We start from the raw sequence: 25,797 nt of genomic DNA, 5'->3' as shown, positions 1-25,797 counted from the left end.
TAACTGCACCCCTCCCCAGCTCACATCCCCCCAAAGGCTCCCCAACATCCAAGTCCAACACAAACCTTTCTTTCCCCTGAACTCCTTTATTCATTCATCAAACACTCCAAGTGCCCTCTGTGCCTACCCGAGCCCAGCCCCCAAGGAGCCTCCAGGTCAGACAGACACCACCCCAGCCCTAGCGTCAGAGGGAAGTACAGGGCTGGTGGGGAGAGGTGGGAGCACGCCAGGGAGGGCTGCAGGGAGAGGAAAGCTGGGGTTTTCAGAGATAAATAAGAGTTTTCCAGGAAAGCAAAAGTGGCAGAGAAGCCTCGCAGGCAGACGAGGAGTGACGGGGGCTTAGCCTGCACAAGGCGCCTTCTCACAAGCCTCCAAAAGTTGACTCTGCACGGCACTGTTGCTCTGCCCATTGTACACGGGATGGAACTGAGACCCAAAAGGGGAAGCAACTTGCCCACTTCACACAGCAAATAAGTGGCAGACCCATGGGCTCCAACATCTGGGCTTTTGACCTCTGTACTCTGAGCCTCCTCACTCTTCCCATGCTGTTCCCTCTGCCAAGAATACCTTTCCTTCCCTCAACTGCTGAAAAGCTCCTGTTAGGCTCCAGTGTCATCAACTGCATGACTCTCTGGTCAGGACAGAAAGGGCCCCGGTGTACAGGCGGGGAAACTGAAGTCCCAGGACACTCAGGTACAGTTAGGACTGGGACCCCGGCCTCTCCTGGCCGCTTACACGGTCCCCAGTCACAGTCTCCCCCAAAAGCGAATTTCCAGCGAGGGCAGCTGCTCTCGTCCTCAGCTTGCTCCAGCGAAAGGCAGGGGGCACGGAAGCCTGAGATCAGATAGTTAAAGCTACATAGCATCCCCACTGGAAATGAGACAGGACGCTCAGGGCCAGGCCCCAGGAGGAGGCGAGGATGGGAGGGGCTGAAACTCCCTCCTGGGATGGGGGGCGGGGCTCGGCAGGCCCTACCCGTGCATCTGTCTTGACTCTTTACAAGCTCCAAAGGCCACAAGGCTGCTGTTGCTCTGCAAGCCAGGGGTGCCCCCCAAAGGCAATGTCCTTTGCCCCATGGGGGTCTCCGTGAAGCAGGAGGCCCAGAGACGGGTGGGTCCCTGCCCAAGGTCACACAGCCAGTCCCTGGAAGCCAGAACCCAGAGATCTGTGTGCAGGAGATATAAAATGACAGTGAGGGGGTGTCCTCCGGACAAGCAGGGAAGCGCGGTCTCAGGGCTCTGGACACTACCCCCGGCTCCCACTCCACAGCGCATCCAGCTGGGGGCCCAGGGCGCTGAATGGCGGCCGGTCTTGCGGGCTTGGGGCCCAGCACAGCTTCATGAGCTCATGAACCTGAGGGCGAGGGAGGAGACAACAGGGTCGCATGTCAGCAGTGGGAAGCACATGACACCTGTTCAGCTTTCAGATATAAATTAGACTCCATCCCTCCCCTGCTCCAAAGCCTCCCGTGGCTCTCTTAGAACAAAACCTCATCCCCTCCTCTGCCTCCCTCCCTCCATCATCTCCCTCCATCACCTCTTGCCTGTTCCAGGCAGCCACATCTGCTCCCATCTCATTGAAGTGCCCCAAGCTCATTCCCACCTCAGGGCCTTTGCACCTGCTGTGTCCTCCACTGAAAATGCCCTCTCCCAGCTTTCCTCAGTGGTGGGCTCCTCCTCCTTCAGTCATCAACCCCTCTGAGAGGCCCTCCCTAACCCACCCCCATCGTTTTCCTCTCTTCATCTTTCCAGACACTGATCACCACCAGAATGTCCTTGTTAGCTTCTGTTGATTATGAGGAGGGCAGGGTAGTGTCTGTTTTGTCCCCTCAAAGCCCAGCACACAGCTGGTGCTCAATAAATGTTTGTGGCCCGAGCGAATTAATTTATGAATGACCAACCTCACGTTAGACACTTCCACAAAGCTGTGATGATAAACCAGAAGAGTCACCACCATTTACTGGGTGCTGACTGTGTGCAGGGCTCTGAGATGAGCACTGGAGAGGCGTTAACTCTTCTGATCCTCCCCTACCCTGTAAGGCACTGTTATTCCCATTTTTAAAGATAGGTAAACTGAGGCTCTGAAAGTGTGTGTAACTTGCCATACAATGAAAGAGCACAAAGTAGAGGCCACAACCCCTCTGGCCTCAGGCCCCAGCCGGTGCTCTGCTCTCCATCAAAAGACCCAGAGGGGCCAGCTGGCCTGCCGGAGACCCCAGGCAAAGCTACAGAGTGGGAGACTGAAGCCGACTGTGCAGCACTCACCTCGGCAGGGCAGGCAGGAGGCGCGGGCAGCCTCTGGCCCTCGGCCAGCAGCTCCAGGAGGCGGCAGAGGGCCGGGACGTCTCGCTCACATCCCATCATCCGCAGGAACTCCTGGGGCCGAGAGGGAGCGCCCGTGAGGGGGGGGGGGCCGCCCGTGGGGGAGGGTCAGCCATAGCGAAGGGAAATCCTCCCCTGTTCAGGGCCTATGATGCTGGGCCCAGGTGACTGAGCAAAAGAGGGCCGCGGGCACAGACAGGGCGGGGAGTTGGTGGGGAGGGTGCTGGGAATCCAGGGGTGCCGACTCACGGCAGAGGGGCTGCAGCTCTTGTCGCCGTAGGTGAAGAGCTCGTACAGGACCACCCCGAAGCTCCAGACGTCCGACTGGCGCGAGAAGATGTTGTCGGAGAGGGACTCCGGGGCGTACCTGGAGGGGGGCAGGGAGGTCTTGGGATGCAGGGAAAGCGGGCAGCCTCGGGCTGGGGGAGCTGTCAGCGTCAGGGGACTGCGAGAGGGTCACGCCCAGCTCCCGGGTCTGCTTCCCCGGCTGTGGGTGAAGGGATTCCCCTACACTGCGGCGGGTCGGGGCGGAGCCGAGGCTGCGGGGGCGGGACCAGTGTTGAGGGGCGGGGCCTGAGAGGGACCGGGCTGTGCGGAGGGCGGGGCCAGTGCACCGGGAGGCGGGGCGGGGCCAGGACAGTGGGGGGAAGGGCGGGGCCGGGGCGGGGTCCCCACCAGAAGATGGGGCTCTGGCCCGGCTCGCGGACCACGTAGTAGTCTTTGTCCAGCGGCAGCAGCTTGGCGAGGCCGAAGTCGGCGATCTTGACGTGCGTCTCGCTCTCTACCAGGATGTTCCGAGCTGCCAGGTCGCGGTGCACGCAGCGGCGGGAGCCCAGGTACTCCATGCCCTGCGGGCGGGCGCGGGGTACGGACCCCAGGATGACCGGGCAGGGGCCCAAGCCTGACCTGGAATCTACCCCCAACCCAACCCAGACCAGAAGCCTAAGCCTACCCTACCCCTGACCCATCCTGCACCCCAGTCCTGACCTTAGCCCTAACTCAGCCCCACCTGCAACCCAACCCGGACCCCAGACCTCAACCCCCAGCCTTCCCCGCGGCTCCATGCAGACCAGCTCGGCCCCGCAGGTCTCGGGGCGCCCTGCCCTCACGGCCGCCTCGCACCTTGCAGATCTGCGAGGCGTAGAGGAGCAGGCGGCCGGCGTCGAGGCGCGCGCGGTGCCGCTGCAGGAAGTCGCGCAGGCAGCCGCTGGGCAGGTACTCCATGACCAGCCGCAGGCTCTGGCGGCCTGGGGGGCAGGGGAGGAGGGGAGCGTCACCACGGGGCCCCACTCTGTCTCCTCCGCCTCCCCATTCTTCCTCTCCGTTCAGACTGGGACCTTGGCTCCCGCTCGGCCTCGGTATTGCTGTCTATGAAATGGGAACGGCAACAGTGCCACTTATCGTTAATGTCTCTTGACCTCCTAATGACTCATTTTTCAGGTGGGGAAATGGACGCTCAGAGAGGTTAAATTGCCTGCCCAAGGTCACCCAGCTGCTAAGGGATAGAGCTGGAATTTGAACCCATGGCTCGTCTGAATCTGGATAGACCAGAGCACCCGTAGCGACCCTGCTGGTGTTCCCAGTCCCCCTCAAATGGCACTGCAGCAGGATGAGGCCAGGCGTGTGAGGCGCCCTCTTGGGGGGTGGCTCACCTGGGCCATAGCTCACGCCGCGGTACTTGACGATGAAGTCGCTGTGGAGGGCTTTGAGGATCTGGATCTCCCGCTGGAAGTCCCTCTGCTGGTCTGGCCCGCTGTGCTGCAGCTGCTTCACGGCCACCAGGGCGCCTGTGTTGTCGCCCAGCGGGTCATAGCGGCACAGTTCCACGCTGCCAAAGTTGCCCTGGGGGACGGTGGGGCTGGTGTCCACGTGCATGGGTGCTGCTCCGCCCAGCCCAGCACAGCCCAGCCCAGCCCACCTCACCTTGCCCAGCTGCGAGATGTACTTGAGGTGTCTCTCCTCAAAGATGGTGGGGTCCTGGCAGGCGTAGAGCTGGGCACCATTCCACAGCCCGTCACGGGGAGCCAGGGCACCAGGAGTGGGGTCCGAGAGGAGCTCGTAATCTGGGGGGCACAGGCAGTAAGTGGGCAGCACATTGGGCTCTGGGCCCTTCTTCTAGGCTGACTTGCTGTGTGACCTCGATCCACATGCTTACCCTCTCTGTGCATTGCAGGGCCACTGCAAGCCAAAGGGTACTTTGTGGGGGCTGGAAAATGGTGCTCCTAGGGCAAAGGCAGCCCCCTTATGCAGTGCACACCCTGTGCAACTACACATGGCTATGAAGACAGAAGGGCATTTCCCAGACTCCACTGCTGTGAGATGTGGTCACGTGACTGAGCTCAGGCTGATGGGGAGGACCTGCTGGGTGCCCTTCAGGCCTGGCCCATGCAAACCTAGCATGGGCCCCCTACTCTCTCTCCTGTCTGCAGAGGATCCAGCAGGAACCTGAGGCCATGGGGTGGGAGGAGCCACAAAGGGAGAGGTGCCCGTTGCCCTGGACACCCTCACCGACTGGGAAGTAAACATGCATCAGCTCATGTTACCTTGAGCTGAGGGCCTGTTTCTCACAGCAGCTGTCAAAGCCCCTGCTGATGGTCGCAGTATCCACCCCCCACCTCACCAGGCGCACAGGGCACGCTGCGTGTGTGCCTCGCTCTTCTGCCCCTGGGCCCCGTATGACGGGCCCACCCTGCCCCCTGCTGGCCCCTGGGCACCTGAGCTGATGAGGCTGTTCAGGTCACGGATGACGCCGCGGAAGGAGGGCCTGCAGCCAGGCTCGTAGGCCATGCAATGCTGGATCAGCAGGGCCAGCTCCGTCCACTTGGGGGCAGGCAGCTGCTGCCGCTCGGCGTAAAACTGCAGCTTCTGAGGGCAGGAGGAGGGGCCGGCACCCTCAGAAGGCCCCCAGACCCTCCCATTCTCCCCAAGCTGGACTTCAGTCCGCCCTTCTGTCAGACGGGGACTCTAGAGGCAATGCTGGCACCCTGACCTTGCCGGGGTCCAGCCTGCTGATGGGCATTGGGACGCCACTGAACACCTCCCAGACTGTGGCACCGAAGCCCCACTTGTCAGCTTCCAAGCCAAGTGTCCGCGCCTCCTGGAGACACTCCGGGGCCACCCAGGGGATCCTGTCAGTGAGCACTGTGGGGGTATGGGGTCAGGGATCAGCTTCCTTGCCCCGCCAGGCCCCTCCCTCCTCCACCCCTCAGCACTTACTCTCCAGGCTCAGCACAGCAGGGCTGACCCCAGGGTCGCTCAGCTTGATGAAGGGCGGGCTCCCGTCAGCCCCCTCCCGAGCCAGAAGCACCTTCCGGGCTGAGACATTGCCATGGGGAAGGCCTTTGTCCTCCTGAGTAAGCCGGGCATAGGGAAATGCCAGGGAAGGTTTGATGAATGAATGTTCTTGCTGGTGAACTCCTACACATCCTTCAAAGTCCCTCTGGTACTGCTCAGACCATGCTCCAGCACCTTCCCTAGACTACCAGCAGCCTGTCTTGCCTCCTCTAGTCCACTCCCTATGCTAACCTGACCATGTCCCTCCCCTTCTCAAACACTGCTCTCTGACGCTGTGCCTCCCCATTGCCTTCAGGATAAAGTCAAAGCTCCTCAACCTGGCATTCAAGGCCCTTTGAGATCCAGCCCTTGCTCACTCTTCCCACGAGCTTCTCTCTTCCACATCCTCACCCTGGTTTCCTGCCAACTGAACGACCTGATGTGCCCCAGGACACACAACACACCTTTGAAGCTGCAGACCCCGGCCCAGGCTCTTCCCTCAGCCTGACATGCCCTCCTTTCTTTCTCCTCTTGATGAACTCCTACTCAACCATTAAGGCCCCAGCTCCAATGTTCCTCTTCTGGGAAGCCTTCCCCGCTGCCCGGCCTCATTGCTCACAACTCCCCCTGATATCCATGGATGACCAGCTGTTCCCTTCTTCTGCTCTTACCCCTCTGAGCCTGTACATATGCTGTTGCCTCAGTCTAAAATGCCCTCCCCTTGCACCCTTGCCAAACTCCTATCCAAACTACAGAGCCCGCAGTCATTTCCCCCTCCACTCTGTGAATGGGGGTGGAGCAGGCAGAGGAGACTCACCAGATAGTTGAGGGCATAGGCCAGCTGTTTGATCACCTGCAGCTTCCAGCTGGCGGGCACCAGGTGGCCACACTTGCGCAGATATGTGTCCAGCGCTCCCAGGTGGACAAATTCCTGCACCATGATGCCTGGTGGCAGCAGGCAGGGGCAGGGGCAGGAGGCAAGACTGCACTTGTGTTCATCAGGCTCCACCCTCACCCCACCCTCAGGGTCCCTGGAACCCTCCTACCCACCTCTCCTGCCCCCACTTCTCATCTCAGAACTATTTGCCCGAAATGCTTGGGAGGCGCCAAGCCCTCTCCGTATCCCACTTCCCGCCCTTTGCATGTTCTGTGTCTTCTGCTAGAACCTTCCCCTTCCTTCTCTTCCCTAATTCCTACTTGTCCCTGCCTCCCCAGAATCATTGCCCGACCTCCAAGCCGGGTTAGCGGCCTCTGACCACCCCCGGTGCCCTGTGCTGCCCCCTCACACACGGTCACTTATCACCCTGCCCGGCCTGCGTGGTCGACGCTGGGCTCCTGAGCTGAACTGATGGGATCGAGGCTTGGCGAGTAACGCGGCCCTTGCCCCGGTGCAGGGGGATGCAGCAACGTGAGACTGGAACCTATGTCTGTCTGACTTGGGACAACTCTGGAGGGCTGGGTGTCAGGGGGAGCCTGGAGCTGCTGCCCGAGGAGTGGCGACTGAGGGGCGTGGGTACAGGGTGCTGGAGCCCGGTGGACACGGGCCCAGCCAGGGCGGCTCCAGATAAGAATTGCTACCGCTGCTGCGGAGAGGCGCGGGGGCAGGGCGGGGGCGACTCTCACTGTCTCCAGCCATGCACACGCCATGCAGCAACACGAGGTGCTGGTACGACACTTGGCTCATCAAGCTCGCCGCTTCCAGGAATGACTGTGGAGGGGAGAAGGGTGGGGAGATGTGTGGGCTCCTCCCACTCCAGGGTGAGACCAAGGGCCCCGGCCTGCTGCTCACAAGCCTTCCTGAGGAGGAGACCACAACCCCCTCTGGCCCTGGAGTTCACCACTAGTGCACGCAGCCCTCCGTATCATGATTTTCTGATGGGGCTGGAAGTCCCCACTGGAGTCTACCTTGAATCTCTCACACTGAGTGGGAGATTTGGGGTTTGAGAGGGGTCAAGACTTCCCTGTGTGGCCCGGCCCCTGCTGATGCCTCCATCCACATCACTCCCCTCTTCTCCTTTGCTCCCTCCTCTCTGGCCCACTGGCCTCCTCGCTGTTCCTTAAACACGCCAGCCTCAGCCCTGCCTCAAGACCTTTGCACTGTCTGTTCCTTCTGTCTGGGGTGCTCTTCTGTTTGCATCTAAATTCCCTGACCCTTCCTAATTTCATGGTTTGGAGATGCTGTGGCTGCATTTCTGTCGTTTTAAGACCTTGTGTGTTTGTAAATTTCCGTGACCCTACGACCCCTCCCCAGCAGCCAGGCGCGAGGCGGGCCGGTCACCTCCATGCAGTTCCTGTGCTTGGCGTCCATCACTTTGAGCAGCACCTCCGTCTCCCGGGCCTCCCCGTCCACGGCCTCATGGCGACGGCCCCGGTAGATCTTGGTGAAGGACCCGTGACCCAGGTTCTCGTGCTGCAGGTGAGGGGGCAACAGGAGAGGCCAGTGAGGGGGCTCCCGTGGATCCCGGCCTCGTCTTACAGATGGGGAAACAGAAGAACACGTCACATGCCTGAGGTCACATCCATAGCAGAGGTGGATGTGGACCGGGTCTCTGGACCCCAACTGAGGCGCCCCCGCTTCCCAGGCTCCTCACCCACTGCAGGCTGTCGGCGGGGATCTTGTGGAATGTCATCTGGCTCAGCTGGCAGCTGGCCGGCGGCTGAGCCGCGGACGACGCAGGAGGGCTGCACCCTCTCCGGACCACAATCAGGTTGGACTTTTCTACGGAGAGGGAGTGGAGGGAGAAGGCCAGAGATCAGAGGTGACAGGTTCTCAAAGGTTTGCTCACTCGCTGGCCTAGGTCTCCCCGAGAAGCCAACCCTGAGATGAGGACTCCGGGGCTCATGGAGTATTTGGCAGAAGACTCCAGGCAGCCCCGGCGGGGGTGAGGGGGAGAGAGACAGAGAGGGAAGGAACCCTGCAGGGGGCACCAAGGAGCGGACGATGCTGTGGGCAACCTGGTGTCAGTCCTGCTAGGGATTCTGGAGGCTCCGGAGAACTCAACCTCCGAGTTGTCCCGTCCGAGGGGTTTGTCTGAGAGTGAAATTCACCCAGAGGAAGAGGCAAGAGATGGAGAGACTAACTACTAGTGACATCACTTGGATCCAGCTGTGCCTGGCTCTAGCCATGCCAGAAGGCAGATTCTATTTGATGAGCCAATAAATGACCTTTTCTTCCCTAAACCACCTTGATCTGCAGTGTCCGCCACTTGCTACACAAGAGCTGTGACAGACACAGAGACACAGAAAGGCAGGGCCCCAGATTGATCACTCAGGTTAAGGGAGAGGGTGGCTCACCTTTGGGTCTAGGGGTGCAGCAGGAGGAGAGGTTCAGTGCAACCCCATCCACATGCAGCCCCCCATCCCAGCAGGCTGCCAGGAGTTCTCGAAGACTGCTGTGGGGACGGCCAAGGCCAGCCAGGGAGAAGGTTCCTGTGGGGTCGCTGCGGATGAGGCAGCCCTTGTAATCGGGGCCCAGGGGGGTCTGCAAGGAGAAGTGGTCCCTGAGTGGGAGTGGGCAGCACCCTCTACCTCACTCCCTCTTCCTCAAGCACCACAGGCTCCTTCCGATCTCCAAGCTTTGCACATGCTGTTCCCTCCACCGGGAATGCCTTTTCCCTCCCCTTCTTCATGAAGCAAATGCTGACATCTTTCAGGTCTCAGCTCAAACATCACCTCCTCCAGGAAGCCCTCCACGCCCTCCTGGCCTGTAGCGGTGGACCGACCTGGACACAGACAGTGAGGAGGAAGCTGTCGAAATCCTGGGGGCTGCGGCGGAGAACGTAGGAGCCAGGAAGTGAGCCTCCAGTCTTGAGCTTGTTAATTGCAAAATCCAGGCTGCAGGGAAGGTAAGCAGAAGGAGTCAGAGACAGGGGGAGACAGAGATGGAGGCAGAGCAACCAGGCTGGGCCTGAGTCTAATCCTGGTCTCTCTGAAGCCCGGGACCCTCCCAGACACCGTTCCCTCCCTCCTCTCCATTTATGAAATGAGCCAAAAGTTGGGGCTTCTGCCTTGGGTGTGGGGGGGGGGTGTCGAAACTAGAGGCTGCAGGTGAGGCCAGTAACCGTCCATCCACTCCAGGAAATGGCCCTGGGGCCCGAGAGGTCGGAGAGAGAGAAGCGCCGCCCTGGAGAGCAGGAGGGCTCACTGAGCGCCGGCTCTGCACCAGGCACTGGTCAAGCACTTGACCCCTTGTCCAGGGAGGCGAGGACACGGAGGCGCCACAAGAAGAGTGACCGGGATTCCGACCGCTGGGTCTGGCCGCGGAGGGTGGGCATGGGGCAGGTCCTTACGTGATGGGGCCGTGGCACTGCTCGGCCACCTCCTCTAGCAGCCGTGGCGGCGCCACCTCCTTGCAGAAGAAGTGCCGGGAGTCGGCGGTCAGCCGGAAGTAGCCGTCCACGAGCGCCACGAAGGACAGGGCGGCGGGCAGCCCCGGGAACTCGGCCTCCTGCGGGGACCCGCGTCAGCCCCCGCTGCGGCCCGAGGGTGCTAGGCCCGTGTCCCTGCCCTCGGGGTCAGGCGGGAGGGGAGGGGTCCAGCACCCACCAGGATCTGGTTGTCTGTCCTGGTGACGGTGACCAGACGGTGCTCCCCGGCAGGGCCAACGCGTGGGGCCTGCTTGACGCTGATGTCCACAATTTCTGGAAAGTCGCAGAAGGGCTGGAGGACCTGAGGAGGAGGTCGAGGGCTGAGGCTGGGGGTCCCGCCCCCTCTGAGCCCCCGCCCCCTCTGAGCCCCCAATCCTTCTTGGAAGCCTACACCCCACCAACACACAACCATGAGCCCCGCCCCTCTCAGCCTCGCCCAGCCCCATCCGTTTCCCGCATAGCCCTTGCCAAGCCGCGCCCCTTCTTACAATCTCACCGGTCTCAACCCGTCCCCTGACCATCCCCAAATTACTCCCTCCCACTCCTGCCTCCTCCCTCGACCTTCAGTTAGCCCCGCCCTCCCTACCTGTCCCCTCCCCTTAAGTCCCTCCCCTCGCTCAGCCCCACCCCTCACCCAGCCGGCCCCTCCCGGAGCCCTAGCACAGCGTCTCCCCTCCTTCGGCCCCCGCCCCCACAGGCCCGCCCACTCTCCTGCCCCTCCCTCCTTGGCTCCGCCCCTGCCTCAGGCTCCGCCTCCCCGGCCCCGGCCCCGCCCCACAGCCACGACCACACTCGAGCCCCTCCCTCCTTGGCCCCGCCCATCAGCCGCCCGCACCTCGAGTCCTCCTGGACTCCAGGCTATGCCGCTGTCACCAGCCACGCGGAGCAGCCCGGGCGCATCCTGACCACTGGCAGCCCCGGGGAGGCCCACGAGGAAGGTCTCGGCGGCCCTGGCCGGGTCCAGCCGCTCCAGGTCCATGATGTACTTGGCCATGAGCGAGTGCCTGTCAGCTTGGCAGGCGGCCACGCGGAGCAGGGCCCGGCGCACCGTCCTCCGGATACGCCTCCGCGTCACGAAGCTCAGGCCCTGGATCAGGTCGCGCAGGCGGGGGGGCAGGCAGACCTTGTAGCTGCGAGTGGGGGGAGCGGGCCCTCAGTGTGGGGAGGGGTCTCTTCAGGGACCAACAGGCACGTGGACGAACACGCAAACCCAGGCTTTAGTTGAGGCGCTGGAGTGCGGCCTCAGTGTGGGGGCAAGAGGCGACATGGAGACACACTGAGGGGCACACGTAGGGGAAGGGCCTGAGGGCGGAGAGGGCCACTGGGGTCCACAGGACGGACAGGGACACACACAGGCCTTGTAGCTGCAGGAGGCAGGGCACTGGAACCTCAGTGGGGGTGGGGCTGGGTCACGGGGACGCACTGCAGGCTTGTAGGTGGTGATCCCTACCTGGGGGGCCTGGGCTCTGGCCATGCCTGGCAGAGCCGTGCTGGCTCACTTCCAGGTAGGGGCTGGGCGCCACAGCCTGGAAGCCCTCACCTGATGGTCTTCAGCAGCTCCTCGGGCCGCTGGGCCTGCTCACGGGCCATCCGGGCCAGGTCCAGCACAGCCAGGCTGAGACACTCGCCCTGCTCCTTGAGGCCAAGGCCCACCGGGAGGCGGCCACTCAGCAGGTCGTCACGGTGCTGGGGGCCAGTCACAGCCCAACGTGAGCCCTGATGTCACTGTGTGGACCCCCACCGCCCGGGCTGCCACAGGGAGGGTCAGCCAAGGCCGCCCAGATGTGAGCCCTGATGTTGCCCTGCAGACCCCAACTCCTGGGCCAAGCCCCACGCGGATCCCTACCTGGGCAAAGAGGTGCTCCAGGACTGGCAGGTCAAGGATGGCACTGGCCAAGTCCTTTCGTAGCCCAAAGCGGTGGCATTTCTCTAGTCCAAACCAGTTGGGAAAGTAAAAGCTGTGGGGGGGAGGGGAGAAGTCTGGAGTGGGGGGCAGTGGGGTAGAGGACTGTGCCAAGACCTCACTGAGTCCAGGTTGTGCCCTTGACTTGCTGTGTGACCTTGGCAAGCAACCCATTGTCTCTGGCCTCAGTTTCTCATCTGTGAAATGGGCGGTGACGACGCCTTCCCTGGGGCACCCACCGGGATGTGCAGGGAGATGATAAGATTGTAGGGCTGCTGTTTTAAACTCCCATTTCCTAAGCCCTCAGCAAAAGGCATCCCATCTTGGTATCATTTAACCCAAACCTGTGGCGCCGGGCAGGGCAGGAGGGGGCGCGTTTCCTACCGGAGTCTGTAGACGAGGACCTGGGTGCCTGCGTCCTCCACGGAGAAGATGTGGCTTGGGGGGAACCAGCAGGACAGGTCCTCCGTGGCCAGAGCAAAGAGGGAGTGGTACACAGGCAGGATGGCTGAGGGAAGGCCCCATCAGCTCCCTGTCTGGTTGCCCCATCTGTCTCCTGCAGGTCTGCCGTGGCTACCCCCATAGGCTCTTTCTCACCTTCAGCTCTGACACTGTGTCCCACCCCTGCTCACATACACTCCGGGGCTCCCCATTGCCCTTAGGAGAGAAGCCATGCCCTCAGCCTACTTCTCAGGGTTCCCTGCCTGTCTCCCCAGAGCACCCCTTTCCACTGTACACTTTACCCTGAGGAATGACCAGCTGTTTCCCTAATATGCCATCACACCTCTGAGTCTTGGCATATGTGCACTCTCCTCCCTTACCAAACTTCTACTCATCCCTCAAATCCCCAGCTCCAAAGCTGACTTCGCTTGGCAGATTTTCCCGCTCCCAATCTGGGCCCCTCCCTCTGGCCAGCCTTCTAGGGATCTACTCACCACTGGCCTTAGCAGCCCAAACACACAGCTCTTCAGCTGAGTGGTCACCAAAGGAGAAAGATAGGCGCTGTGGGGGTCCAGGGCCCCGAGGGGGCAGCAGCACGTGCAGGGCACCAGCCTCCGAAGACGAGAGGCTGCAGGAGCGCTGAGATATCAAAGGCGTCTCCTCGCTCGGAGGCTCCATGAGAGCAGCCTGCCTGCACACAGAGAGAGGCAGCCCTCAGTTCCGCCAGGGGGTCAAGGCTACAAAGCTTCTAGAGGGGCTGGCAGAGCTGATGCTGGGTGAGGTGGGGATGCAGCCAGGAAAAGGGGGCAGAGAGGGACAGAGATGTGTAGAGAGAAAGAGAAAGGCAGAGATGGAGAGAGACAGAGAGAGAGGAAGCTGAGTATGCACGGTGGGTGAGGAAACATAAACCCCAGGTGAGGGCTATGCTGGGGACTGGAAGATATTCTGCACCCAAATCTCTGTGAACTCACACCCCACAATCTTGTCTGTGCCCAGGGCAGACATCTCCAGTCAATCTGCAGCCTCCACACCTATCCAGCTTCCAGCCCCTGCCCCAGGCAGGCATTAGCAATCAATCACAGGTGTATAGATTTGCCAACCAGGAAGCAGAAGGGTACTGGCTTGTGCACATGGCAGTTTAAGGGGATAGGGGTGGATGTCACTCCCTGTGGGTCTGGGGGACTAGAGCACTCCTGAGGCTGGGTCTGGAAGCTTCTCTGCACCCACTGTGATGTGTGCCCAGGGGGAAGATCCAGTCTGATAACTCAGTTGACAGGGGTCTCTGTGTCTGTCCCCCCCCCCCACCATCTCTGTCCCTTTCATTACTCCTGCCATTTAGGCCCCCATAGCAGGAAGCCCTCCCTGGGACGAGCCCAGGAGGAAACTGCCCCCTTTACTCCCAGGCATTTGACACCTGCCAACGTCCAGCTCTTTCTCACCCTGGGGGACCGTGGGTCTCAGGACCCCTGGCTATGCAGAAGGAGGGGTTGGGTTTTGGTTGAACCCCGTGAGTAAAAGGCGGGAGATGGACAAGATCCACTTAAACTGACCTGGATGAAAAAGATACAAAGACTGCTGGGTGAAAAACTATGTTCCAAAATAATAGTAGGGGGTGGGGGACAGCATTAATGAAGTTTTAACACACGCAGATTATAAATCTTGGTTGGGGGTAGGTGAAGACCCCAGGCTCTGTGTTCAAATGCCAGCCCCCTATATCCTGGCCATGGAACCCTGGCAGGGCTCCAGGGGCTAGGACTCCACCTTCTCAGCTGTGAAATGGGCTGACTCTCTTCCTGTCTCCTCGAGGTGGTGTGCTGGTTGTCAGTGTGTTTAATCCGCAGAAACGGGCACAATCCTTGGCGATGTGCCGGCTAAGCCAGACAGGAAGCTCCCCTGGCACGGTGGCGTGGCGGCTACCATAAGGGAGGGAGAGCGTGTGGCAGAGAACTGTCTCCTAGGGACACCCCGGTGTCGCCAGCTCCCAGACCAGGAATGGAAACCTCCCCGGCCCTGGGGACCCTGTCACTCCCCACAGAGGTGACCACTGTCCTATTTCTAACGGCCAACCTGAAGTTGCCCGTCTTGGCACTTTACACAACCGGAATCACATAGCGTGTCTTCTGTTCAAAATAAATCTTAAAGAAACATGACTTTTTAAATAACGAAACTAAAAAAAGAAAGTCAGAGGCGGCGTTCAGGGCCCAGACAAATGCTGGTGTTTTAACACCAGAAGCCCCGCATCCCGGCGCCTCAGGTCGCCCTACGCCGGGCCGGGAGCCGTCCCGCCCCGGGGCGGGGGGCGGGGGGGGGGCGCACATGCGCAGTGACTCATTCGGCGCCTGAGAGCTGGAATCGGAGGCCTAGGTTCACGCAGGACAAAGCAGGAGCCCAGAGAGGGGAGTGCTTTGCCAGAGGCCACACAGCCAGCCCGCCCAGCTCACTCTGCCTGGCGGCTTTCCTCGGAGGCCTGGAAGGTGAACCCTCCCTCGCCCCCGGCCAAGACCTTCCCCGAGGCCCGCACCCCGCCCCGTGCCTGGCCGGAGCCGGCACCACCAGCTCTTACCTGGCCGGTGGGCGCCTGGCCGAGGACGGGAGGGCAGAGCCCGGTGGCAGCGGGAGGAAAGTCCCACTCGGCTCCTTCCTGTGTGGGCCCCTCGGCTTCCTGAACTGCTGTCACTTACCGAAAGTCGTGGCCTTGTGGGGGACGGGGGCGGGGAGGCGAGACGAAGAAAGTTCCGGAAGCCTCTGCAGCGGCGGCCCTGCTCAGACAGGCTGCTGGAGACCCTAGACCTCAGAGAGTGAGGGGGACGATGACAGCACAGAGAAGGGCCCGTGTCACCTAGGGGTCTCGGCAGCCTCCGGCTCACTCTCTGTGGGGTCCTGGCAACGCCCCCATTCCTCGAGCCTCAGTTTACCCGTCTGTGGCATGTCTGGGATGGGCATCCAGCAGAACTAATTTTGCACCCAGGGGAGAGAACTGGGTTGGATCTGCCCAGGAAAGAGGGGAGGAAGTTGCCCGAGACAAAGGTAATGTTCTCCTTCGAGGTGTTCCTCCCATGAGACCCTCCTGTCAGGAGGGATAATGGCCCCTCCGGTGCCCCGTGCCCCGCGCCCGGCTAGGAACCCAGCGCAAAGCAGGCAGACCGGGCCTGCCCTCTCGCTCGCCTCACCGGTCTGGCAGGGAGGCAATTAACCCTTACGGATAATGAAGAAAACCAGAGTGACAGACAGGCTGGGGCTGGGCGTGGAGCTGGGATGTGAAGCAGGGCCAGAAAGGAGCGTTCCTGGTGGAGGCGCCACGAGGGCAAAGGCCCTAAACGGGAGTGAGCTGAGCAGTTGGAAGAGCGGAGAGGGGCCGGCACGGTGGAAGAGGTGGAGAGGTAGGGCACGCAGGGCGGTCAGAGGGGCAAGGTCTGGCTGATGGTTTTTTTAACGCCCCTGAGGCTGTCATGAGTGGAGTAGGCAGGAGGCTGGCCAGCGTCCAGGTGATACCTGGGACAGTGTCCTTAGTGGGATACGGACCCCAGAGTTCTGGGGATAGATTTTAGAGGACTCTTTCTTCCCTGTAATCCATCACAAGTCCTGGCACAAAAATGGCTTCGGTGTGTATTTTGTTGACTTTAATTCAATCACCCACAGACACTTATTGGGCACCTCCTGTGTGCGGGGCATTGGGGGCACAGCAAGGGACAGAGCAGAGCCGGTCTCTGCCTGGTGGAGCTGACAGTCTAGTGGGGGACATGAGGATAAACAAACTATTGCCCATTCACTGTTTCCGTGGCATTTGGGGCCAGGCTGCTAGCAGAGACACCCATGTCTGAGAGGGCTTCCTGGAGGAAGTGACTTTGGTACTGAAATCCCAGGACAAGTGGGATTAGCCAGATAGTGCTCTGGAGGTGTGGGGAGTTCCAGCACGGGGTGCAGCCCAGGCCGAGGCTGGGAGGCTGGATAGGGTCCGAATGTTCCTGAGGGGCAGGGGAGCAGGGACCCGGCGAGCTGAGCCTCGTTTGGGAGCATCAGTGGGGCTTTGTGGGTTGGGGGAAGGGGCACAGGTTGTGTCCTCAGCACGGCGGGAGCCGCAGCAGGCTTGTGGTACAAAGTGCTGCGTGGAGGCTTGGCCATAATATTTTTCTTTCCTTCCTGGGTGGCTTCAGCAGAGAGGAATGCAAACGTGCACTCCTGTCCCTGGCCCTGAGACAGAGGCTCCTGCCCTCCAGGGAGGACAGTGAGCTTCCAGGCCCCTGAGAGCCCCAGTGTGATGATCACCATGGTATTTTGAGAATGAGTGGAAGAGGAACAGGGTCAGGACAAAGGTGGACCCTCAGCCCCAGAGAGGGGTGCACAAAGGCACCATAAGGAGGCCCCGGGGCAGAGCGCGGAACCTGCCAAGAAGAAACTGGAGACTCAGTGGTGCAGACGTCCCCACATGTGTACTGGCAAAAAGCCCATACATACGGTCAAAGAATAAACAAATGAAACTGGAAACGAAGGTGAATTCATATCATGGATAAAATATCTCCATTATATAAGCAACTCCTAGAAAACAATAAGAAAATGCCAATAACTTAGCAGGAGGTGAACCCAGTAATCACAGAAATTGAAGTACGAATGGCTCTTAAACCCAGAAAAAGATGCTCAGCCTCACTCATAGTAGGAGAAATGCAAATTTAAAGTACAGTGAAACCATATGATCATTTCAGTGAGCAGGAAAGATCTGACAATATTCGACAGCTATTCATGATTTAAAAAAAAGAAAAACTCTTAACAAACTAGGTGTAAACAGGAACTTCCTCAAACTGATAATGAGCATCTACAACAAAAAATCTACAGGTAATATTATACTTAATGTGGAAGACTGAATTGTTTCCTCCTGAGATTGGGAACAAGATAAGGTTGTCTGTTCTGACCACTTTTATTCAGCATGGTTCTGGAGGTCAGAGCCATTGCAATACGGCAAGAAAAATGAATACAAGGCATAAAGATTGGAAAGGAGGAAGTAAAACTGCCTCTTTGCAGATGATACGATTGTTTGTGTAAATAATCCAGGGGGACGGGGCCGGCCCAGTGGCACGAGCGGTTCAGCGCGCATGCTCTGCTGTGGCAGCCCAGGGTTCGCCGGTTCAGATCCCAGGCGTGCACCGACACACTGCTTGGCAAGCCATGCTGTGGCGGCGTCCCATATAAAGTGGAGGAATATGGGCATGGATGTTAGCCCAGGGCCAACCTTCCAGGATTGGCAGATGTTAGCACAGGGCTGATCTCCTCCCCCCACCCACCAAAAAAAAAAAGAAATCCAAGGGGATTGTGGCAACTACTAGAACTAAGAAATGAACTTAGCAAGTTCACAGGTTAAAAAGTTAATATACAAAATCCAACTGAATTCTTATGTACTCTATATTCTTATATACTAGCAGCAAAGAATTGGAAAATTTAAAAAAATTTTTAAATCTCATTTGCAGCAGTACCAAAAAAGATAGAATACCTGGGGATAAATCTAACAAAAGAAGTCTAGGACTGCTACCCTAAGAACTACAGATACTGCTGAGGGAAATGGATGAAGACCTAAATAAATGGAAAGATGTACCATGTTCATGGATTAGAAAACTCAATATTGTTAAGATGTCAGTCCTCCCCAAACTGATCTACAGAGTCAATGCAATTCCAATCTAAATTCAGCAGGATTTTTTCTTTTAAGAAACTGGCAGGGTTGGCACAGTGGCACAGTGGTTAAGTTCATGCTTTCTGCGCCGATGGCCCAGGGTTTGCTGGTTTGGATCCTGGGCATGGACCTACTCACCACTCATCGAGCCATGCTGAGGTGGCGTCCCACATAGAAGAGCTAGAAAGACCTACAACTAGGATATACAGCTACGTACTGGGGCTTTGGGGAGGAAAAAAAGAGGAAGATTAGCAACAGATGTTAGCTCAGGTCCAATCTTCCTGAAAAAATAAAATAAAAAATAAAGAAACTGGCACTGTCTTGAAAATTCATATGGAATTGCAAAGGACCTAGAATAACCAAAGTGATTTTGAAAAAGAAGATAAGAGCAGAGGACTTATTCCACCTGATTTCCAGACTTATTATAGAGCTGCAGTAATCAAGACAATTTGGTATTAGTGAAAAGATAGACATATAGGTCAATAAAACAGAATAGAGAGTAAGAGACCCATATAAATACAGCCAGTTGATTTCTGACACAGATACTGAGGCAATTAAATGGAGCTAAGGAACATCTTTTCAACAAATGGTGTTGGAACACTAGATGTCGTATGGAAAACAATTAAAACCAACCCTTACCTCACACCACCCACAAAATTAACTCGAAATGGGTCATAGACCTGAGTGTAAAACCTAAAACTATAAGAATTCTAGAAAAAAAACATAGGAGAAAATCTTTGTAAACTTGGGACAGGCAAAGTTTTCTCAGCTAGAAAAAATTGATAAATTAGATTTCATCATTTTTCTCTTCAAAAGACACCACTGAGAAAACAGAGCAGCAAGACATGGATCAGGAGAAAATATTTGCAATGCATATATTAAACAAAACACTTCTATCTAGAATAAATAAATGTTACAACTCAATCATAAGAGACAAACAACTCAGTACGAAAAGGGGAAACAGATTTGAATTGACACTTCACCAAAGAGGATATATGAATGGCCAACGCATGAAAAGATGCTCAACATCATTAGCCATCAGGGAAATGCCAATCCACACCACACTGGGATGTCGCTTTACACTCACTCGAATGGGCAAAATTACAAAGACAGACAATAACAAGTGTTAGCAATGCACTGCTGGTGGGAATGCAAAATGGTGCAGCCACTGCGGGAAACAGCTTGACAGTGTCTGAAAGTGAAACATAGAGTTACTGTGTGACCCAGCCATTCCACTCCTAGGTATTTAGAGAAATTAAAGTGGATGTCCATACAAGCACTTGTAGATCAACATTCATAGCAGCTTTGTTTGTAGTAGTTTTAAACTGAAAACAACCCACATCTTAATCAGCCGGTGAATAGATGAACAACCTGTGGTCCAGCCACACAGTGGAACTCGACTCGGCAAGAACAGAGAATGAACTACGATACACAGAACAACACGAACATCCCCAAATCGTCACGCTGAGTGAAAGAAGCCAAGCGCAAAGCTCACATATCAAATTACGGAACATGCAAACTAATCTTAGTGAGCGGACGCAGAGCAGGGTTGCCTGGGAATGAAGGTGGAGAGGAGGCCCAGTGCGGGGCGCAGCGTGCCTCGGGGGTGACAGATGTGTTATTATTTTCATTGTAGTCGGGTTTCATAGACTGACACGCTTGTCAAAGCTGCAAAAAGCGTGCATTTAAAATATGTGCAGTTTAGTGCACTGCAATTGCACTTCAACAAAGTTGAAAAGATGGCGGGGGTGGGGCAGAGAGGAAAACAAGGGGTCATTTCCCACCTATGAGACTGATACAGATGGAAAGTGTGAGAACTCAGTGTATTCTCGAGGGCCTGTGGGAACAAATTCTCATCTGTTGCTGTTAGAAGTGGAAATGGCCTATGGAGAGGATCTGGCGGAAGCTGAAGAAATTGCCCTGGGACCCAGCAAGGCTCCTTCTAACAAATGAGTTCTCCAGGAATGATACCTGGACAGGGTTGTTTATTCGTGGTAGCACTCTTTGCAACAGCAATCAGCAGGAAACAACAGGAAAGCCCAGCCACAGGGGATTCGCTGAATAAACTATGCTCATGCTCAGCATGGAATATTATGCAGCTGTGCAAAAGAATAAGGCAGCTGACAATGGGAGAGGGCTTCCCAGATACTTTGTGAAGGAAAAAGCAAGGTGCAAACCCTCCTGGGCAGGAAGCTTCGGTCTGTGTAGGAAGAGAAGAGATGATGAGGATTTCTTCGTATCTGTGTAGACTCTCTACAGGGAAACATAAATAACTTGTTCCCAGGGTGGCCACTGGGGTGGGGAACTGGGAGCCATGGTGGGTGAAACGGAAACAGTTTATGTCATTTACCATATCATGCCTGTTGAATTTTGTATTTGTTAATAGTATTTAAAAGGTAAGTGTTTGATCAAAAAAGGATGTTTAACCGCACGGGATGGGAAAGGAAATGGAGTTACCAGAGCTGCTGTTCGAGGTTGACCATGAACCACAGCAGTGGCACTGATGACGGGAACAGCAAACACGTATCAAGCGCTCGCCAGTGTACCAGGTGCCCACCAAGGCTTTTCACAGGTGGCAGCTTATTGAACCCTGGAAACGATCTCAGAGGTGTGGACTGTGATCCCCAGGTACAGAGGGGGAAACCAAGGCCCCGGGAGGTCAAGTGACGGGAAGGAAGAGGCTCCGCTTCCTCTTCTCACGGCGCCCGAGGACCTCCCCCCATTAGGCAGCGAAAACGGAGACGAGGGTCTGGTTTCTGACCGAGGGTGGGGGCCATGGCGGCATGGGGCCAGCAGACACCCTTCCCCACTTTAGTTTTCTCCCCAGCACACATCATGCTTTGCCGTGGCACATATTTTTCTTATCCATCTTGTTTTTGTCCATTTCCCTGCCTAGTATGTCACCTCCCCCAGGGCTGGAGTATTTGGTTGTCCTGGTCACAGCTGTGTTCCCAGTGCCTGGCACACAGTAGGTACACATGAATGAATGAATGAATGAATGAATTCGGAGGAGGAGCCTTGGGAGGGTTGGGAGCAGGCACAGTTGGGGACAGGAGAGGGGGCGGTGGGAGGCCAGGGCCTGGGAGGCGTGGCACCTGGGTTCAGGGGAGTGGGTGGCTTGGGGCATCTTGGGTACAAAGGGACAGGAGCAGAATCTCCGCGACTCCCGGGTCTTCAGCAGAGCCCTGGAGGGGTGGAGGTGACAGCAGCCGAGATGGGGAAGGGAGTGACAGGATGGGCAAAGCTCCGAGGGTGACAGCCGCGACAGGCGGAAGGGGCGGCTCGGCCGGCTCTTTCGGTGACGCCAGCCGGGCGCGGCCAGGGAGCCCGGATTAACAACCGGGCGCCTTCAAGGTCTCGCCGAAGAAGGCAGACAGGGAGGACAGGGACCCCAGGCGCGGCCTCGCCCACCAGGAACGCGGCCGGGCCTGGCTGAGCGGCGGTCACGCGCGCAGGGCCGGCGCTGGCGGTCGGCGGTCCGGGACCGGCTCGGATCCCGGGCGGGGCGGGGCCGAAGTTTCAAACGTGAAAGCTTTGTAACAAACATTAGGCAGCACCCCGCCCCCGCGTCCCCCTCTCCAGCCGCGGGGTCACCCTGACCTCCGCCTTGGAGATAAACGCGCCGGGCCCCAAGGCGAGGCTGCGCCTGGACCCTCCCTCTCCTCTGCCTCCCCTCCCGTCCTTCTCCGGCCCTCCCAGGACTCGATTGGTGCCCCAGGCACCGCCCTGCGTTTTCCGGGACCTCTTTCCACCCGCCCTTCCCCTCCCCGCAGCCTGGGGAAACTGAGGCCCAGGGCAGTGAGTCTACGCAGGGCCCCTGCCTCCCCAGTCCAAACAATTATACACCATTAAATCTCACAACAATCCTACGAGCTTGGGACTATTATCATTAGCCTCATCTTACGGATCCGGAAACTGAGGCCAGAGCGGCGATGCGCCAGGGAACTATCGGTGGGAATCGAACCTGTGTCATCCCCCCGTCCCCATCCCCCTGCACCAGTGCCCCGGCTATTGGCCTCGGCCGGGCAGAGCCAGGCGAGGGCTCTGCTGCCACCTAGTGGACACTCCCGGCAGCGCCGTTCGGATGGAGTCGCCCGCCTCTCGCCTGGCCTCCGGCCCAGGGAGGGGGCCAGAGCCAGAAGGCGGCAGGCCTGGTCCCCTGACCGCCCCCTCCAACATGCTCCTCTCCCGCCAATTTTCCGAATCACAACTTAAGTGTCCCCAGGAAGGCACTGGCTAACTGATCTCCTCCTGCCCATGTGGGCTCACAACTTTAGTGCAAAAAGAACCGAGACGATAATTTGAACCCACACGGAAAACCAAAGACCACAGATAAAGGTAATTCTGTAATTTTGACAGACAGCATGAATGCATATTTCTCCTCTCTCTGTCTCACCGGATCTAAGATTGTAATATATTTGACAATAACAGCACAAAGAAGGTGGGGGAGCAAAGCCGTCTTGGAGTAAGGAGACGACACCAGGTGACAATTCTAACCCCCAAACACACAGGAAGAGAAGCAGAAGCGGGAAAGGAGAAAATTAATATAACAACCTCTGTAAGGATACACTTGCTCTCCTTTATGTTCTCGGATTCTTTACCAGACATACCATTGTATGGAGTAATAATTATAACAATGTGTTGTTGGGTTTGTAACATACGTAGCTGTAATATGTGTAACGATAATAGCACAATGATGATGACGATAGGACAAAAAGGGGAAGAGGAAATGAGCTATATAGGAGTACCATTTCTCTATCTCATGAAAATTAAGGCAGCATAAATCTGAGGCAGATTCTAAATCAAGAGGTATATATTCAGTCCTAGAGGAACTACAAAGGAAATAACTCAAAAATATAGTGAAAAAAATCACTAAAGGAATTAAAATGTTACACCAGAAAATAGCCACTTCATGCAACCGGAAGCAGTAAAGGAAGAATAGGAGACAACAACAACAAAAAAAGACAGGAAACATATACAAAACCAAAAATAAAATGGCAGGTATAACGTTAAGATGACAATACTCCCCAAATTATCTACAGATTCAATGCGATCCCTACCAAAACCCCAGCTGGCTTCTTTGCAGAAATTGACAAGCTGATCCTAAAATTCATATGAATATTCAAGGGACCCAGAATAGCCTTTTTGATTTTGAAAAAGATCAAAATTGGAGAATTCATACTTCCCAATTCAAAACTTACTACAAAGCTACAGTAATGAAAACAGTGTGGTACTGGCATAAGGACAGATACACAGATCAATGGAACAGAATTAAGAATCCAGAAATAAACCATTCATTTTCTTTTTTTTTTTTTTTTTTTTTTTTTTAAAGATTTTATTTATTTATTTTTTCCCCCCAAAGCCCCAGTAGATAGTTGTGTGCCATAGCTGCACATCCTTCTAGTTGCTGTATGTGGGACGCGGCCTCAGCATGGCCGGAGAAGCAGCGCGTCGGTGCGAGCCCGGGATCCGAACCCGGATCGCCAGCAGCGGAGCGCGCGCACTCAACCACCAAGCCACGGGGCCGGCCCAAACCATTCATTTTCGATAAGACAATTCAAAGGGGAAAGAATAGTTTTTTCAACAAATGGCACTGGAACAACTGGATCTCCACATTCGAAAGAATGAAGTGGAGGGGCCGGCCCAGGGCGTAGTGGTTGGGCTAATCTTCCTCACACAAAAAAAAAAGAAAGTGAAAAGACAACACACAGAATGAAAAAAATTTGCAAATCATATATCTGATAAGGAACTATACATCTACAGAATAAACAACTCAATGATATTTAAAAAATGCCTCAACTAAAAAATGGGCAAAGAATTTGAATAGACATTTCTCCAAAGAAGATAACAAATGGCCAATAAACACTTGAAAAGATGCCCAACACCACTAGCCATCAGGGAAAAGTAAATCAAAACCACAATGAGATCCACTTCACACCACTAGGATGGTTGTAATAAAACGTGTTGATGAGGATGTGGAGAAGTTGGAACCCTCATACATTGCTGATGGGAATGTAAAATGATGCAGGCTTTTTAAAAAACAGTCTGGCAGTTCCTCAAAAGATTAAACATAGAATTACCATATGGCCCAGCAATTCCACTCTTAGCTATATACCCAAGAGATGTGAAAACATACATTGACACAAAGATTTGCATGCAGATGTCATTATCTCATTATTCACAATAGCCAAAAAGTGGAAACAACACAAATGTCCATCACTGATGAATGGCCACATATGCCCATACAATGGCACATTATTTAGCAGTAGGAAGAAATGAAGTACTGACCCATGATACAACGTGAATGAACTCTTAAAACATTACGCTAAGTGAAAGTAGCCAATCACAAAAGACCTCATTTTGTATGGTTCCAGTTACCTGAAAAGTCTAGAACAAGCAAATCTATAGAGGCAGAAAGTAGATTCCCAGTTGCCTAGGGCTGGGGGAGGGGAGGGAATGGGAAGAGACTGCTAACGGTAAGGGGCTTCTTTTGGGGATGATGGAAATGTTCTAAATTTTATGTTGATGGTTGCACAATTGTGCATATACTAAATACATATGTACATGTGTCTGTGAACGTGGTAAAACGATTGAATTGTACAATTTAAGTGGGTGAATTGTATAGTGTGCGAACTCGATCTCAATGAAGCCGTTATCAATTTTTTAATCAAAAAAAGAAAAATGCTACTTGGACTCAGATGTCACCTCATCCAAGAGCCCTCCCTGCTAAAATAAACCCTCCAATTTATCCTCTTTCCTCTTTGTTTTTCTTCACAGCCTGACATCGTGAGGTGTTTCTGGTTCTTTTCTTTTCCACCGCCAGTCTCCCCTCCAAGATCACCTCTTTTTTCCTGAGGAAATTGCTAAGCCCGAGGCCCCTCAAACGTGGGGACTGCACCTTGATCAGTTCCAGCGGCCCACTCCGACCCCATGCTGCTCCAGGATCTGTACTGGAGGCCAGCGGATGGCGCTTGGATCTCTGCTACTACGAACCACAAATCAGACCCCCAGGATAATCATAAGCAGCATTCCAGCGCCTCATGAATGTTAGCGCTTGTTGTTTTTTGTTTTTGTCTTTGTTTTTTGAGGAAGATTGGCCCTGCGCTAATATCTGTTGCCAATCTTCCTCTTTTTTCCTTTTTCTCCCCAAAGCCCCAGTACATAGTTGTGTGCCATAGTTGAAGAGCTGTAGCTCTTCTTTGTGGGACGCCTCCGCAGCATGGCTGGACCAGCGGAGAGTAGGTCAGCGCCCCGATTCCGAACCAGCGAACCCCGGGCCGCGGCGCCGAAGCGGAGCCCGCGACCGTAAGCGCTGCGCCTCGGGGCCGGCCCCTGAGCGCTTGTTAATTGTTGATTGCTCTGCGCCTGGCGTTTTATATCGGTCATCTCATCTCATTATCGTAACATTTCTAGGGGAAAAACACTAGTATTATTCTCATTCTACAGATAACTCTCAGGTGTGTGGCCCGAGACCTCTGTAACACACCTCCAGGGCAGAAGAGGCCTCGAGAGGGTAGAAGTGCCGCCAGCGCATCACAAACACCGCGGCCACCCGAAGTCCGGTTCTATGCATACACATCCGGCAGAAGAAGAACGTTCGAACCTGCCACCGAGATCCCCTTGAGTGCCTACGACTCCCGGCGTGCCCCGCGCGCCGACGCTCCTTTAAGGCCGCGGCGGAACAGGCGGGCCTAGCCGCGCTGCCTCTTGGGAGTAGTAGTCCCGCCGCGAAGGTTGTGAGAGGTTGGTGGATCCGGAGCCAATGAAGAAGCAGATCTTGTTGAGCGTGGGGTCGAGAAGCCAATGGGCGCGCGGCTTCGGGAGGGGGGGGGA

At 56.2% G+C, this 25,797-nt stretch overlaps 1 protein-coding gene across 2 annotated transcripts; it reads right to left on the bottom strand.

Moving 5' to 3' along the window:
- Positions 1 to 40: 40 nt before the first annotated feature.
- On the bottom strand, positions 41 to 14,963 carry JAK3 (Janus kinase 3). Of its 2 annotated transcripts, XM_087443568.1 has the most exons (25): positions 14,869 to 14,963; positions 14,067 to 14,218; positions 12,800 to 12,996; positions 12,249 to 12,372; positions 11,808 to 11,919; positions 11,502 to 11,647; positions 10,797 to 11,091; positions 10,140 to 10,262; positions 9,884 to 10,041; positions 9,317 to 9,428; positions 8,889 to 9,075; positions 8,186 to 8,313; positions 7,873 to 8,004; positions 7,218 to 7,302; positions 6,412 to 6,539; positions 5,538 to 5,670; positions 5,311 to 5,462; positions 5,036 to 5,186; positions 4,245 to 4,384; positions 3,974 to 4,163; positions 3,444 to 3,568; positions 2,997 to 3,169; positions 2,571 to 2,688; positions 2,265 to 2,375; positions 41 to 1,353 (listed from the first exon to the last, which is right to left on the bottom strand). In XM_087443568.1, the coding sequence occupies exons 3-25, from the start codon at positions 12,981 to 12,983 to the stop codon at positions 1,246 to 1,248; spliced, it is 3,315 nt and encodes a 1,104-aa protein (XP_087299694.1). In that variant the 5' UTR covers positions 12,984 to 12,996; positions 14,067 to 14,218; positions 14,869 to 14,963; the 3' UTR covers positions 41 to 1,245. The 2 variants fall into 2 exon arrangements, with proteins under 2 accessions (XP_087299694.1, XP_004423024.1); XM_004422967.3 differs by lacking the exon at positions 14,067 to 14,218.
- Positions 14,964 to 25,797: the final 10,834 nt, after the last annotated feature.

Source organism: Ceratotherium simum, chromosome 18, assembly GCF_057802395.1.
Source record: "Ceratotherium simum simum isolate JZ-2026a chromosome 18, ASM5780239v1, whole genome shotgun sequence".
Taxonomy (NCBI): domain Eukaryota; kingdom Metazoa; phylum Chordata; class Mammalia; order Perissodactyla; family Rhinocerotidae; genus Ceratotherium; species Ceratotherium simum.
Note: the sequence above shows the minus strand (reverse complement) of the source record. Positions and strands in the feature narration are given on the sequence as shown.